The sequence below is a fragment of the Heterocephalus glaber genome, unplaced genomic scaffold (assembly GCF_053883595.1).
Source record: "Heterocephalus glaber isolate CG9 unplaced genomic scaffold, H.glaber_assembly_v1.0 deba00001447, whole genome shotgun sequence".
NCBI classification, from domain to species: domain Eukaryota; kingdom Metazoa; phylum Chordata; class Mammalia; order Rodentia; family Bathyergidae; genus Heterocephalus; species Heterocephalus glaber.
This window is the reverse complement of record NW_028258299.1, coordinates 8030302-8045928: the sequence shown is the minus strand read 5'-3', so window position 1 is coordinate 8045928 and position 15627 is coordinate 8030302. Positions and strand designations below refer to the sequence as shown.

The window sequence follows — 15627 nt, the reverse complement described above, 5'->3', positions numbered from 1 at the left end:
AATGGCAGTTGGCCGTGATCACTCAGAGACACCTGTGTAGCCACTGCCTCCCATGAACCTGGGAAGGCCCCTGGCTCGACCTATGTGGGAAACGCTGCAGCCCTTGCTGCCAACGTCATGCCTGAGCACTGCTCCGCGTGTGTCGCCACATGCTCACCCTTCTCATGGCTACAGAAGAGGGCGTGGCTGCCCAGCCTCCTCCCCATGAGAGATACCCGAAGACAGCGCGTGCCCGGGGCCTGGTGGGCACCAGCTGCTATCCGCTTGGTCCCCACAGCACTCTGGGAGGAGAGGCCAGGAGTTTTCTCCAGCCAGAGGACTGAATGGCAGCACTGTGTGTGAAACCAGACAAAATTGCTATTCAAATCCCAGTTCCGTCCCTCAGTGGCTGTGTGACCTACAACAGGATGCTTAGCGTCTCTGAGCTTGGTTTCCTATCTATAACTGGACACATGATGGCCACCTCCTCGCTCTCTGGTTTAATTGAGGTTCCCTTGCTTATTCTTTATACCACCCACTCTCATTGAGGACCAGTGGTTTTCTTGTTCCCTCTCCATCTTCCCCCACTGGAACAGGGCTCCCTGAGGCAGGAACCGTGTCCATTTGGTCTCTGCTGGGCCCAAGCACTTGGTACGGTGCCCACCGTGCAGCAGGCTCTCCTAGCGGTCCTGGCAGGTAGAAGGACAGGGTTGCTGTGGATGTTTTGTTGTGGCAGTCGTATTTTATTTAGTTTTTTTGAGACTGGGTCTCGCTATGTAGTTCAGGCTGGCCTGGAACTCGAGGTGATCCTCCTGCCTCAGCCTCCTCAGGATTGGACTGCAAGCGTGTGCCACCACACCCAGCCTTACTGTGGGCATTGAACAAGATAAGGCACTAGAAGGGCTCTGGGTGAGAAAGAATGCTGGGTGCCAGACACATGGGACTTGGGACAGAGTCCGTGAAGCTCAGACTCTCCTGCCATGCCTGGGCTCTGGGCTGTGTGTGCAGAGAGCAAGGCTCTGGGTTCGAACCCTGCCACCCTCACCCACTGAGTGTGGCTCTGAAGACCAGATAATGACAGCCCTCACCTGGGAGGCTGCCGAGGACTCAGCTGCTGGGGCAGCTCTGGGGCAAGGGGGTGACCCTGGCCTTAGACAACAGCCCCAACCAGACCCAGCAGCAGAGCCAGTGCGGGGCGCACCCGGAAGGTCAAGGTTGCCCTGCCTTCCCTCCTGCTCCCCTGAGCCCAGGCGAAGAGGGGACAGGAGCTCACTGTGTCCCCAGACGGGAAGGAAGCCAGGGGGTGTCAGGCCACCAGAGCCTTTATTTCATGAACCCAGCTGGAGAGTAAATTCCCTGGCTGCGACCCTACCCTCCCAGCTGCTCCCTGAGTGGGAGTAAACTAAGCAAAGAGGCCGAGATTGGCTTCCCATCAAGTGCACCCGCCCAGAGTTCCGACCCCTCCCTCCTTCAGACCCCACCTTCCCCCATCCAGCCTCGCCCTGTCTGGCACCAGGCGGGGCGCTTGTCCTGTCCGCTGTCAGGCAGAGCCACTCGGGCGGGCCTGCTGAGTGCACCTGCCAGTTTCCTGGTCAGTGACTCCGATTCCCCAGAGGGTCCCAGCAGGGGGCCTGGAGGAAGAACTGGTGGCTGGGGCAGCTCCACCAGGGTGAGGTCCCATCCCAGGCCCTCCACTTGACTCTTCCACACCACCCAGCCCTGGGGACACGGGGACAAAGCCTGACCACCACCACCATGGGTGATGAACAGCACACCTGTTCATGCTAGGAAGAAGCTTCAGGTCCCAAAGTGAAAGGCGCCATTGGGACCGCTGCTCGGGACCCCCACCACCCACCCCGAGGTCAGCACCTGTCCTCCCGTGCAGCTGGACCACTGGACTTCCCAACAAGGTCCCCAGCTTTTACCTGCCATTCACTTGCTTGGAAATTCTTGAGTCCCTACAGGCCTTTTTGCCTCAGCCAGACCCTAGAGAACTGTGCAAGCCCCGTGGGCCTGTTAGCCATGTCTGAAAGTAACCAGAGCAGGAGAAAGAAAGCCAAGGATTACCTACATTTCAGGCTGACTTGCTCAGGAGATGGATGGATGGATGGATGGATTGATGGATGGATGGACGGATGGATGGATGGAGGGATGGAGGGATGGATGAAGGGATAGATGGATGAAGGGATGGATAGATGGATGGATGGATGGACAGATGGATGGATGGACAGATGGATGGAAGGATGGATGGATGACAGATGGATAGATGGAGGGAGGGAGGGATTGATGGATGGACGGATGCATGGAGGGATGGATGGATGCATTGATGGATGGACAGATGGATGGATTGATGGATGGACAGATGGATGGATGGATGGATGGACAGATGCATGGAGGAATGGATGGATAGATGGATGGATGGATGGATGGATTGATGGATGGACAGATGGAGGGATGGATGGATGGATGGTGTGTGTAGAAGGAAAGGAGGAGTGGTAGGTAAGTGGACGGATGGGTAAGTAGATGAGTGAGTGGGCTGATGATAAATGGGTAGGTGGATGGGTGGATTATAAGGGAAGATGGTAGGATACCTGACTAACAGTAGCTGCAGGGCAGAGATGGGGTCTGGTGGATGGATGGATGCCACACCAACTTTCCTTCCTGTAGCAAGTGTTTGTCTCTTTTCTTCTCCCTGAGCTGAACCTCCAGCCTCTCTTAGAGAAACACATTCTATTTTTAGTTCAAAAGACAAGAAAGTGTCCCTTGCAGCCTGTCTGATTGCAGCCCGTCTGCCCTTGATGGACTTGGGTGGTCGTGGAGAGAAGTGATGGGACTGTCCCTTGTAAAAGCTTCCTGTACTTCAGGACTTCAGCTAAAGTAAACAAGGTGGTTGGACTGAGTGGAGCTTTCAAAACAGGCTTTCCCAGAGATTTTTTTAGGGGTTGAAAGAACATTTTTATTTTCTTTCTAAAATATTTTAAGTTTTTAAAACTCTGATTTTAAAAAATCAAATCCTTTGGGAACCACCAGAATCCCCGGAGCTAAACCCATCTTGGAGTCTTTCTGTTTAAGGGCAAGTTCTCAGGTTTCAAGGTGCGAGGTCGGTCAACTGTGACCATTAGAAACTCTTGTCTAGAGGGCTTCTCTCGCTGTACCCTGCAACAAAGCAAAATGCAAATCACCTGCACACTGGTCTGATGTGACCACAGCTGCCACGCCTAAGCCCCAGTTTCTCATGTTTGTCTTCCCAACGCAGCCCTGCGTTCTCATTCGAGTAAGCAAATATTACAGAGCTGGGCATGCCATTTATTCCTCTTATTACCTTCACACATTAGGGTTTTCATGTTGGGTTTTTTTAACGGGGGAATTTCACTGATTTGGGTTTGCTTTTGCTTGAGGAGGTGATTGAGACAGAGCCTCACTAGGTAGCTCAGGCTGACCACAAACTTGCTGTAGCCCAGCTGGCCTTGAATTCACGATCCCCCTGCCTCCCTCTCCTGAGTGCTGGGATTGTAGCCATGCACCTTGACACCCAGTCCTCGGTGATCATTTTAGAAGGAAAAGAAAAATAGAAACTCACTGGACAGATCTCTAAAAGCCTTTCAGCTCTTGGTTTCCCTGATTCTATCCTGAGCAGCGTGGGTCCCCAGCTCTTCTCGCTGTGTGCTGACTCTTAGGGCTGTTGTCACCCCAGCCATCCAACCCTGAGCTCTTTTGTGTAGGGGGATATGTCATCCCCCTTTAGGTCAAGGTTGAGAACTAGCCAGACTTCTCTTCTGAGCGTGTGTGTGTGTGTGTGTGTGTGTGTGTGTGTGTGTCTTACTGCAGATTGAACCCAGGGCCTTTCACACTGAGTTACATCTCCAACCCTTTTTTAATTTTTGAGGCAGAGTCTTGCTAAATTGCCCAGGCTGGGCTTGAATTTGCAATCATCCTGCCTCAGCCTCTCAGAGAGTTCTGGATTATAGGTGTCTGCCACACTGTGCCAGGCTTTTTCTGAGTCTCTTATGGACTGGCCATTCATCAATTTGCCCAAACCCTTCATGTACCCACTTATTGGTCCTGGCGGGGTCCTGACACATGGAGCCCACATTTCCACAGGTGCCTCACTGCCCCCCCCCCTTCCCAGCTTGACTGCAGTGCGGTGTCAGTTTGCGCAGCCTCTGTGGCCTCATGGTCAGCGCCACCCCTCTGTCCTAACAGCTGGTGTGAATAATCCCATCTCTAGATCTAATTGGTGATGAAACCACCCGATTCCTAAAGGAGAGAATTCTGGGATATCGTGCAGAAAGACTACCCAGGATAGCTGGATTTGGGCTGGCAGGAAGCATCCTGCTAGAAGGAATGTCTGAGAAGGACTTATAAATAGCACATCAGTTGATGAAAATGGGCTCAAAAGCGACTGGTTCACCTAAGAGTAGGCTGTTTTTCTTTCTTTTTTTTTTTTTAAATGTATAGTTAATTAGCTTTGTGTACTTTATTCTTGGGCAGAAGCAGGGAGGCTCGTAATTTAAAAACAAACATCTTGATGAACCTTTCCTGTCATTTGGACAAAATACCCGACCCCCACAACTTAGAGGGGGAGAGGTTAATTTGGGGTCAAAGGTTCAGGCCAGGTTCCAAGGCAGAAACCGGATGAATGGGAGAGGGTCACAGCGGAGACAGCTGCTCACATCGTGGAAGCCAGGAAGCAGGGAGAGAAGGGAGGAGCCAGGGAGGGAGATGCACACTTCTAGGTCAAGACCCCCCTGACCCATGCCCTACCACCGCACACACCTCCTGAAGTCATCACCTCCCACACACGTGAGAACTTTGATCTAAACCCCAACTGGAAGCTACTGAATGTCATGTCTGTCTGATCAGTCCTATTCTCTCCTTCTAGATTGTTCTCTGGGGCCGGACTGAAAAATGCCTGAAGGAAACAACGGAGGAGATTCGGCAGATGGGCACTGAGTGCCACTACTTCATCTGCGATGTGGGCAACCGGGAGGAGGTATACCAGATGGCCAAAGCTGTCCGGGAGAAGGTCAGTGTCTTGAGAGTGTCTGCTCTTGGCACAGCAGAATACAGGGCAATGCCAGGCAAAAGGATGTGCCCACATAGCCAGAGAGAGAGCTTCATTTATAGCAGAATGGCACTGTCCAGGGCAACTTCAGGGACTCTCCCATGAAGCTGGTCCAGGTTACATGAGTAGAAGTTGGGCTGATTACACCCCAGGAGTTGTCAGCTGGGAAGTTGAGGCTCCATAGGTCTAAACTGAGAGACAAATGTCCTACTACCTATCTGGGAAAATCCTCTGTACTCTGGGCATCTACCTGACTGTGTCGGTGAACCCCAAAAGAGGAGCAACTACCCCACTAAAGTATCTGGTCATGGTGATGTCAACTATTTTTGTGTAATAATAACCTCGTTTATTCTAGATGTGCTGTGTCCCAGGTAAAGTAGGTGCCATAAATTATTTCTAATCCTCAGAACACAGCTGGTTTGGCACCACCATCATCTTATAAGCATGACTGATACTCAAACAGGTGACAGAGCTCCCCAAGGCCATGTGGCTGGGGGAGGTGGGTTCTGACCTGTGTCCCTACAGGTGCAACCCGCCAGGGCTGGCCATCCTCATGACCCCTGGCTCCCTCTTGTCCACAGGTGGGTGACATCACCATCCTAGTGAACAATGCTGCTGTGGTCCACGGAAAGAGCTTGATGGACAGTGATGATGACGCCCTCCTCAAGTCCCAGCACATCAACACCCTGGGCCAGTTCTGGGTAAGGGCCATCCTGACCCCGGGGCCAGCTCTGGGCATGAGGTGAGATGGGAACGGAGAGCAAGGCTGAGGCCAGTAGGGACATCCAAGGACAAAGTGGCCACACGAGAGGAATGACCAGCCCTAGGAGCCACTGGCTTTCTGATCTACGAGCTCAGTGTCTGCAGCCAGGGGCCCTCGGCCCCGTGCTTCAGAAAAGCACAGTCACTAGTATAGGGGGCAGGCTGCTCTCCCCAGGACGGGGTGAAGGGGTTGGTGCAAGTTGCATCTGCTCCACACTGACCCTCTGTGCACCCTCAGACCACCAAGGCCTTCTTGCCTCGAATGCTGGAGCTGCAGAATGGCCACATTGTGTGCCTCAACTCTGTGCTGGCACTGTCTGCCATCCCTGGAGCCATCGACTACTGCACTTCCAAAGCATCAGCCTTCGCCTTCATGGAGAGCCTGACCCTGGGGCTGCTGGACTGTCCAGGTGTCAGTGCCACCACTGTTCTGCCCTTCCACACCAGCACAGAGATGTTCCAGGGCATGAGGGTCAGGTCAGTGCTGGGGAACAGCCTCCTCTCTGGAGACAATGCAAGCCAGAGGGGCTATGGAGAAAGCTACACCATAGATATACCCCGAAGCCTTGGCCTTGCGCTCTGGTGTCTAATTCTCCATCTGCAAGGCAGTGGGATACCACAACAGGTCAGGGTCCCGCTTCTCAGTTCAGGGAGCTTGTACAAAGCAGTGGTGCAGAGTACGTGCCATGTACGTGTCATGGAATACTACCCAGTGATAAAAAGAACACAGAGTATCAATACGTGAGCACCACTGTGAAGGTCACAAGCATGATGCTGAGTGAAAGAAGCCAAAAGAGCACATCCAGTGTGATTGCCCTTGTGTGAAGTTCTAAACTGGGGAAAACTAGGCTATAGTGCTAGAAACCAGACCAGTAGCTGCCCCTGGCAGGGCTGAAGACAGAGTCTGGGAGGGAAACAGAGAGAACATCCCTCTTTGGGATCTGGGTGGTGATTAAATAGGTAAAAGTTAAAATTAAAAACTACTGTAATAATATAGCGATACTATTGTTATAGAGCTGGGAGTGTAGAGCACTTGCCTAGCATGTTGGAGGCCCAGTGTTCAATCTAAAGTACTAGAAAAAAAAGGTAAAAGTTATCCAAGTTGTGTGCTCAAGATGTGTGCCTTTACAGGATACAAATATAGTTCAGTGCAAAGAAACAGCCCCAAGCCCTTTCTCCCCAGAACAATCCCAACAGAGGGAGCTGGACCACTGGCTTAGAATTCAGTCTCAGGAGCCCAGTGGTGGCTCCCCATAGCTGTGATGTACTGATTGGCCTTGGGTTTCATTGGTTACCATTCTAGGCTTCATTGCTGGTAAAATGGGCTGCTGGCTGACAGCATGGGTGGTGAGGATAAAATGGCATCAGTGCAGAGAATCACATGTTCTACACATTAAGGTCCAACGAATGGCACTCTCGTGATGTGCACAGGAGCACAAGGGTCTAGAGAAATAGAAACCAGGGATTCTCCAAAAACTATTTTCCCCCTGTTTCTTGCTATGTAGCATGTGATGATCTGCCTTCTGAATTAGATGCTTCCACTGCTGCCAAAAATGTGGGTAACATGGAAGGGACATCATGAGAACTCAATGAGACAGCTTAGCCTAGCACAGGGCACTCAGGCACTGGTTGTTATCAATAGGGACAGTGTGGTTTGAGTAGCCAACAGTCAAAAATACCTGGCTTTGCATCATTCCCCAGCTATTCTGTTTGTGAAGCTTTGGGCTTGCTTTATGACCTCTCTAAGCTTCACTTTGCTCTTCTGTAAAATGGTGGAAATATTTACCTCATAGGATTACTAGAAGAACTGGAAATAACACAGATAATGCATCAGGTACAACTCCCCAGGACATGCTAGACAAACTCAATAAAAAGCTGGTGCCTTTGTTATTTTTACTAAGAAGGAGCATCTTCATATAATAGAAACATCTTAGCATAAGTGCTATTACTGTTCCTTGACAGATTTTTTTTTTCCTTCTCGAAGACTTGGTTTGGTTTCTTTTCAACTGAGTGTACTAGAAATGCTCAATAATTTCATGTTGGCAGTGGTGATCTGCAGTTTTAATTGGGTGCCCCAGGGACAGAACAGGCAGGACATTCACACCCATTACATTTCTGTATCTGTTTCATCTTCTAGCATCTTCTCTCTCCATCATGTTAAGAAGGAAACTCAAGGTTTCCCTAAGTCATTTTCCTTAGTGATTCAGAGTGTGGACCTACAAGGCCTGCAGTCAAATCCCAGCGCTACATGACTTAAGACAAATTACTTGAGTTTTCTCTGCCTCAGTTCCCTCATCTGTGTAATTGGAATCATAACACTACTCCTTATTTCAAGGGTTAGATGAGCTCCTATGTGGCAATCCACTAGTGATGCCTGTCAGGTGTGTGCACTAGGTGAACGTTAGTTACGTGCAAGTGCGGAAGTGAGTCTTGGGGCATTGGCTGGAAGAGAGGTGCAAGGAAGACCTGTGCTTAGCTGGTGCCTACTGCAAGAAAAGAAAAAAGAAAGGAAGGATGGAAAGAAGGAGAGAGAGGGGAGAAAAGAGAGAGAAGGAGGGGAAGGGAAGAGGAGAGAGGGAGGGAGAGAGAGAGAGAAGAGGAAGAAGAAAAACAGGAGGAGGAAGACGAAGAAGAATAGAAGTAAGGGAGGGAGGGAAGAAAGACTGGTTTCCTACTGTCACTAAGCTTAGCAGCTTCCCAGGATTGAAGGTGAGGAACAAGTTTAAGTCAAAATCGATGGGTTTCCCTGCAAGACTGGCATGTTAGTGGATGCTGTTGTTTGTAAATCATTATTTTTTTTTAAGGAGAAAAAGTTTATTTTGGCTCACAGTTTGTAGGAGTTTCAGTCCATAGTTGGGTGGCTCCAGAGCAGGGCAGCATAGCAGAGGGGCATAGTAGAGGAGAAACAGTCCACAGCATGGCAGGCAGGAGGCAGCAAAAAAGCAGCAGCAAGCCTCCCTTTCCCTTTTATTCTATCCAGCCTACAAGCCTATTGGTACAAGGCCTCAGAGTGGGCCTTCCCATTATTCATACCCAGAGTATAAATCACTATTTATTGATTTATTCTATATTCCAGCCTCCCCCTCCCCCCGTATACTTACTCCCTCATAGCAACCCCAAGACAGCTCTTATCCCCATTTTATAGGCAAGGGAACTGAGGCTGAGAAACTAGTTACAGCTAGAAGCTGACTAGCCAAACAGACTTTTTCTAGGAATTTGTGTGGCCTCCATGGGAGTTCAGAGCTCTGCCAGTGCCCCAGACAACCATCCCACCCACCACGAAGAGAAAGGAGAAAATCCCACCAGCAGGCAGGCTTGAGGCTGCTTTGCGGTTCTCCTGCAGGGTCTTACCAGCGGGTCCCCTCAAGCCCACAGAGCTTGGCCCTTTTGCCCTTCATCCTCTTCCCCAAGAGGTGGAACAGGCAGCAGGGGGAGGCGGAGAGTCCACACCAGCCACAGGGTCTACCAGGCCCATAATCAGTTCCCACTCATCACACACGTTCACCAGCACTGATCTCTATGGAACCCGGAGGGTGTCCTTCTGGACTGCAGACCTCTTAGTGGCACCGTTGTAACCTGAAAAAGAAACCCAGGGCAGGGGTGAGACTGTGGAGCCCAAGAGCGACTCAGGAGTGACATCAGACCCAGTGACTCAGTACCCTTAATCTTCCCCGTGCAGGGCCAGATCACACAGCCTTTGTGCGGCTGAGGTCAGAGCCAGAGGCACTGGCTTTGCACCTACGGCCCGGGGAGGGCAGCAGGAGCAGGCCAGGAAGAGACTAGGGCAGGGGCCTGGCACTCTTGCAGACCTGGGTTGCCCGCGCATCAGCTGAGCCTCCATCTCCTTATCTGTCAGTCAGAGAGAATGATTCATGCACAGGCCTGACACTTAAGAAACAGCATCGTTGCCAGCCTGGGGTGAGAGACATCTGCATAGGCATGGGAAGCCCCTGATGTTTGCTTATGCAATCATCCATTCATTTAGAAATTCATGGAAAGCACTCTGCAAATATTTGAATGAATCAGTGAATCGATCATTGCCTGAGGAACCTGGCCTCCAGATAGGACAAACAAGACACTCTTGGGGAACAACAAGTAGATCGATGTTCATCCTTTCAGCAAGTATTTATTGAGCACCTACTACACGCTGGACACTGTGCTAGAGGCTGAGGATAGGATACAATGGGCAGCAGAACTGACCGGGCTGCTGCCCTCGGAGAACTCACAGTCTGATGGAGGACACAGGCCATTAACAAAGAAACAAGCAAGACCATTCCAGATGTGATAAATGCAGTAAAGCAATTAGCAGGGAGATCAGAGGCCACTGGGGTGACGGTGACTGGGCTGAGAGGCCTCCTGGAGGAGGAGCTGGCAAGAGTGAGCCTGGCTGTTGGGACTGGAGAAAGGCCCTGACAGAGTGTAAGGTGACAAGGATAGAGGGCTGCTGCTCCTGCTGGAGCAGAGTGAACTGGGAAAAGGCTCAGGACACCCAGCCTGTGCAGGACTGTGGAGCATGAGGGAGGAGCCCGGGGTGCCAGGAGCCCGCCCAGCTCCGGAGATAGGGTCCCAGGTGCAAGGTGAGACGTGCGGTTCCCGGGGCACAGCCTTGTGAGCCGGGGCCTCTGCTGGCAGGCACTGTGGGCTGGAGCAGTGAAGAAAGTCTGGGCTTCCACAGGCCCAAGTCCCTCCTGCGGGGGAGCCCAAAGGGGGCCCCAGTCGTGGCAGCCACGTGGCAGCTTCCACCAGAAGTGCTTGCTCCTCCGGGAGAAATCACTGTCTCTTCCTGCCTTCAGGTTCCCCAACCTCTTTCCCCCACTGAAGCCTGAAACGGTGGCCCGGAGGACAGTGGAGGCCGTGCAGCTCAATCAGGCCCTCCTCCTGCTCCCGTGGACCATGCACATCCTCATTATCTTGAAAAGGTATGGGGCCGGGGGAGGAAGCAGAGGGGCAGGCTCGTGGCGAGCACCTCCCCTGCCCCCTCAGGAAGCAGAGGCCACCCCTCCCGATCCCTGCAGGGAACCCCTCCTCACCTTCCCCAAGAGAAATTCTCAAACACGCAACTCTAGGGCCACCACCCCCAGGAAGCCTTCCAGATTGCTCTGCCTAGAAGTGAGCCTTTCCCGCCTTGCACCTAGAGTGGGCCGGGGTCTCCAGTTTGATTCAACAGACAGACCGGGGGCCTCTCTGTACCATGCCTGTACGGGGCCAGGGATCAGAGATGAGATATCTGCCACAGAGGCACCTGTGTGACAGATGGGCGGGTGAAGGTGACCCCAGGTCTTCCTGGGAAAGCCCAGGAGATCTGGGTCACACCCAAGAGAGGCCTGTGGGACACTGCCCAGAGGATGTGACACCCAAACTGTACCTGACTCCTCGGTCCCACACAGGAAGTCTTTGTTGAAGAAGCGAAGGTTGGAGTTGATCGAGCTCCAAGTGAGATGTGGCCCTGAGCTGCTGTCTTAGTCTTTCCCGTTGCTATAATTGAGTACCACAGATTAGGTCCTTATGAAGAACATAGGTTTATTTGGCTCAGGCTCTGGCGGATGGGCCGTCCAAGAGCAGGCAGCACATCTGCTTAACATCTGCCAAACAGGGCATGGATAATCGGGAACTTGGTGTGTAGCTCAGCGAGAGAGGAGAGGGGCCATCAGTCTACTGCCCTGTGCCGTGTGGCCCAGGACTAGTGACCCAGCCACCGTCCCCTGCCATACTGACGGTCCTCTTTTCTCTCCCCACCACCCCAGCATACTCCCACAGGCTGCACTGGAGGAGATTCACAGATTCTCAGGAACCTATACCTGCATGAACACTTTCAAAGGACGGACATAGAGGCAGGAGGCAGAGACACGCTCAAGGAGCCACGGAGCCTGAGGAGCCCACAGCACCCTGGTACACACCCATGCCTGTCTGTTGGCACATTCCTGCTCGGTGAGCGGGTCTGCTGCTGATCCAGGCAAAGACTCTCAGCCCCTCAGGTCAGCCCCAGGACCTTTGCACAGGAATGATGGGTACAACTCTGACCTCCATGGGGAGGCAAGAAACCAGCCAGCAGCCACCTTGACACTTTTGTACATTTCTAATTCTGTAGAGTTTATTATCACATTGCTTCTCAAATCTAACCAGCCTCAGCCGTGTGCATAGACTATTTCCAGGAGAGTCTGTCTCCAGACGCTCTGCCTTCCCCTCCAGAGCCCACTCATCTTCAGCTTGAGCAAACTGGTTGAACGGCAGGAATGAAAAATAAAGAGAGATGGCTTTTGCAAGCTCCTTGGTTCAAATCCTTGATGGGAAGTTGGAGGGGGGCCAGTCCTAAGCACAAAATCCCCATCCCTTGGGAGAAAATCGGTCCACTCAGGGTCCCCAGCTGTGAGGAAGAGAGAGGGGACAGAGATCTGGGGAGAACTTGGAGCCCAGGTCTGAGGTCGGAGAGCGGCCCCTGACTCCTGACCCACCGGGTCAGGCTCTCCCAGCACCACGTGGTTTCTCTGGCCTAACCATCCAGCACTGGTCTGCAGGCAGCTAGCCACCAACTTGGGATGGCAGAGCCAGTCTTTATTGAGCACCTGCTGTGTACCTAGCATCTGCTTGGTGCTAGAGGACAGCACTGCAGAAAAGCTGAAGTCCTGAAGATGCCAGTACAAGGTGCCAATAGGCCCATCGAGAAAGGGTCGTGAAACACAGGAAACGGTTGAAGACTACACAGGAAGTCCAGTGTGATAGGATGCCGCAGGCCCCTCCCCACATTTAACTGCAGGACAAGGGAGGTCTGGAGTGGCAGAAGGAATTGGCGAAGGCTTGGCCCAGAAGATGGCAGAGATGCCCGTGGTCCTCTGTGAGGTCCTCCCTGCTGTCCCGGGCTTTATAAACCCACCAGTGGGGACAGGCAGAGGCTAGCAGGGCCCTGCCACGCCAGCAGGCTCCCCACGCAGCTCCTGCAGGTGGGTGGTAGGAGTACCCCAGACAGGAGAAGGTCACGGGCCTCTGACTCAGTGGAGGAGCTGCCTCAGGGTTGCATAAGCCTGCAGTGACACACAAACCTTGGCTTGAACCCTCCCACCTCCCAAGCTCAGACCCCCAACCCTGGGCACACGTCAGTCTGGTCTGCGTGTAGAAAAGCCAACCCGTGATCTTATCCACTGTTTATTGAGCACCTACAGCATGGCTGCCAGTCCCGTGTGGTCTTCACTCTGGGACGCAGATTGACCCAATAGCCTCTATCTAGGACCAAGTCGTAGGGCTCAGGTAGACACCTAGTGAACGTTCAGGGCTTCTTCAAGTTTCTGCCCGGAAACAACATACGTCACTCGGCTCACATTTCATTGGCCGACGCAGGTCAGGTGACCAAGCCTGCCTTTGAAGCTGCAGAAAATACAATACCCCGAGCGGGGCGCTTAGCTGTTTTGAACGTGCCCCGGGGAAAGGTGTCAGGAGGAAAGGTTAAAATTTAACCCGAGGATGGAAGGAAGCAGATGCAGGGACTCAGTGGCTTTCGGAAGCACAAGCAGATGCTGAGCAGAGTCCCGAAGGGGTGCTGTCTGCACACGCATCACAGCGCCTTTCGGGGAGGGAATTACCAAGCCTCGTTCATAGCTGAGAAGCGTACAAGACGACGAAGGCTTGCCACGTCTGGACTTTTTCTTCCTCGTTACTGGGAATGGAATCCTGGGGCTGTATCCCTGAGTTACATCCCTACCCCTTTTAATATTTTGAGACAAGGTCTCGCTGTATAGCCCAGGCTGACCTGGAACTTGGAATCCTCCTGCCTCTGCCTGCCAAGTAGCTGAGATTACAGATCTGTGCCACTGCTCCGGTCCAATGTGGAATTTGAACTCATCTCTACTTGACTTATAGGCCCCTCATTTAATGGCGCCACAAGACCCTGGCAAATGACAAGCTGCCAAGCCTAGACCCTCCTGTCACCTTCCTTTGGGTCTTGAGGACATATGTCGCCAAAGTATATGGGGAGGAGGGTTGCCAAAGGGTCTTCTGGGATTGTCCCTGCCTAGCCCTTACTCCCTACCCACCCACCCCCACACACAAGTCCAGTTATGGAGAGTGGGTCCCTAGAGCAGGTGGCCTGTCCTCAGCTCTCCCAGGACACAACAAGGGGTGGCCACAGACAGACAGGGAAGATCAGACAGGGGTCATGTCTGCTGAGCCCCTATTTTTCTGACCATCCTTAACAGCCGATGGATTTCTGTACTCAAGATCTGGCTCCAGGCCGAACTTTTGGAGAGGATTTGACTTCTGAGGTTTCCCTGAAATTGCATTTGGCCTGCGGAGCAAGACCGCAGTGGGGGTCCCTGGGGAGACCTCCTGGGGGGGGCCTCTGAGTGCAAATCACCCCCTTGGCTGCAGTGGAATCTCACAGGTTCCCAGAGCCCCGGGGGGCTTCTCTTGATGGCCCAGCAGGGCCTGATCCCACCCCTATGTGCCAAGACCTTTCAGGCTGTTTCTGGATGTTTTCCCAGAGGAACCAGGGGAAAAAGCCTTGGGCAGATTCCCAGGAGGCCGAATTCTGGTCCCTCCCTGGGATGGTTTGGCTGCTTGGAGAGCCCCAAGAGTGAGAGTAGAGAGCTAATTTTGTCCCTACACTTGGCCAAGCGAAGGAGAGTGACAAGCACCAAAACCTTGAGGGACAAGACAGGGCATGCCAACCCTACAAAGAAGTCTGGGTCCTGGGAAATGACCCAGTTGCCATGCTTGAGGTTATTCCAGGCCCCAGAGAGAACCACATTGGGGTGGGCACTGAGCCCGGGGCGGTGCCAGACCCAAGCCCCATCCTGGCCCCTTTCCAGGGGACCAGGCTATCTGGCCTGGCACAGGGTCAAGAATCGAGTCCTGTGCCCACCACCCCACCCCTAGGGCCAGGATGCTTTGAGAAGCTGGCTCTCTTTTTCTCCTGCCAGCCCTCAGCCCTAGGCCCCCACCTGTCCCCAACCCAGAGCCCCAACTGATGGGGAGGCAGTCTTTGCCCTTGGGGACCTTCCAGTGTAATGGGGGACAAAACGAGAAGCCAAGTCACCTGAGTCCCGAGCAGCAGGGACTGACCAACTCTGGGTTCATCATCTAAGGAGCTGGAGACCCACCCTCCCAGCATCTGGGATGCGGTAACAGCCCAGAGGTCTGTGTTGATGAGGAGGGTCTACTGTACCCCTAGCTTCAGCCAAGGCCAGGAGGTGATAGATGTCCCCGACGGGAGGAAGGAAGGGCTGGAGTTTACAAACATTCCTTAACGGGCATCTGCTTAAACTGAGGGCTGCCCACTGAGAGCCAGAGTCCTTTCTCCTGTGCCCCAAAGCCTCTGCCTCCTGTGTGTCCTGGTCCAGACACCGTACCCTGCCACTTCTCACAGCCCTCTGAGGCCCGGGTCCCCAAACCCCCAGTGCTCAGATGCCCATTCCAGTGCCCAGGCTCTCGTAGGCCTACCCTCAGGCCCGGAGGTTCCCCAAGAGGCAGGAAGTCCTGGGATCTGGGGAAGGAATCCAGATTCGGGTCCCACTGGCTGGGCTCCCGTCGGGGCTGTGCCCTCTGCGTGATGTCACCGCTCCTCGCTTGCAGAGCAGGTGATGTTCGTGCTCTCCTGCCTGCAGCATAAATCCGGCCTGAGAGGCTGTGTGCACCCAAGGGGATGGCATGACGCTGGTGCCCTCCACAGCTCCCAGCAAGAACCAACAGCTGCCAGGTCTCCTGTGTCACTGTGGTGACCTGGCCTGTGGCGGCAGCACCTCCAGGCATGGGGCTCCCTGGTGATTGTAGCAGGTGGGATGTAGCTGAGCTCAGAAGACCCCGCATGGGGGTAGGGGGGAGTGGTCAGAGGG

At 53.3% G+C, this 15627-nt stretch overlaps 1 protein-coding gene across 1 annotated transcript in view; it reads left to right on the top strand.

The window, feature by feature from the left end:
- Nucleotides 1–12069, top strand: part of Dhrs3 (dehydrogenase/reductase 3) — a 33890-nt gene extending 21821 nt beyond the window's left edge. The window contains exons 2-6 of the mRNA XM_004863526.3: nt 4862–5005; nt 5626–5745; nt 6045–6283; nt 10600–10725; nt 11551–12069. Coding sequence (XP_004863583.1) covers nt 4862–5005; nt 5626–5745; nt 6045–6283; nt 10600–10725; nt 11551–11635 — 714 coding nt within the window. The 3' untranslated portion in view covers nt 11636–12069. The remainder of the gene's footprint in view (nt 1–4861; nt 5006–5625; nt 5746–6044; nt 6284–10599; nt 10726–11550) is intronic.
- The last annotated feature ends 3558 nt before the right edge of the window (nt 12070–15627 follow it).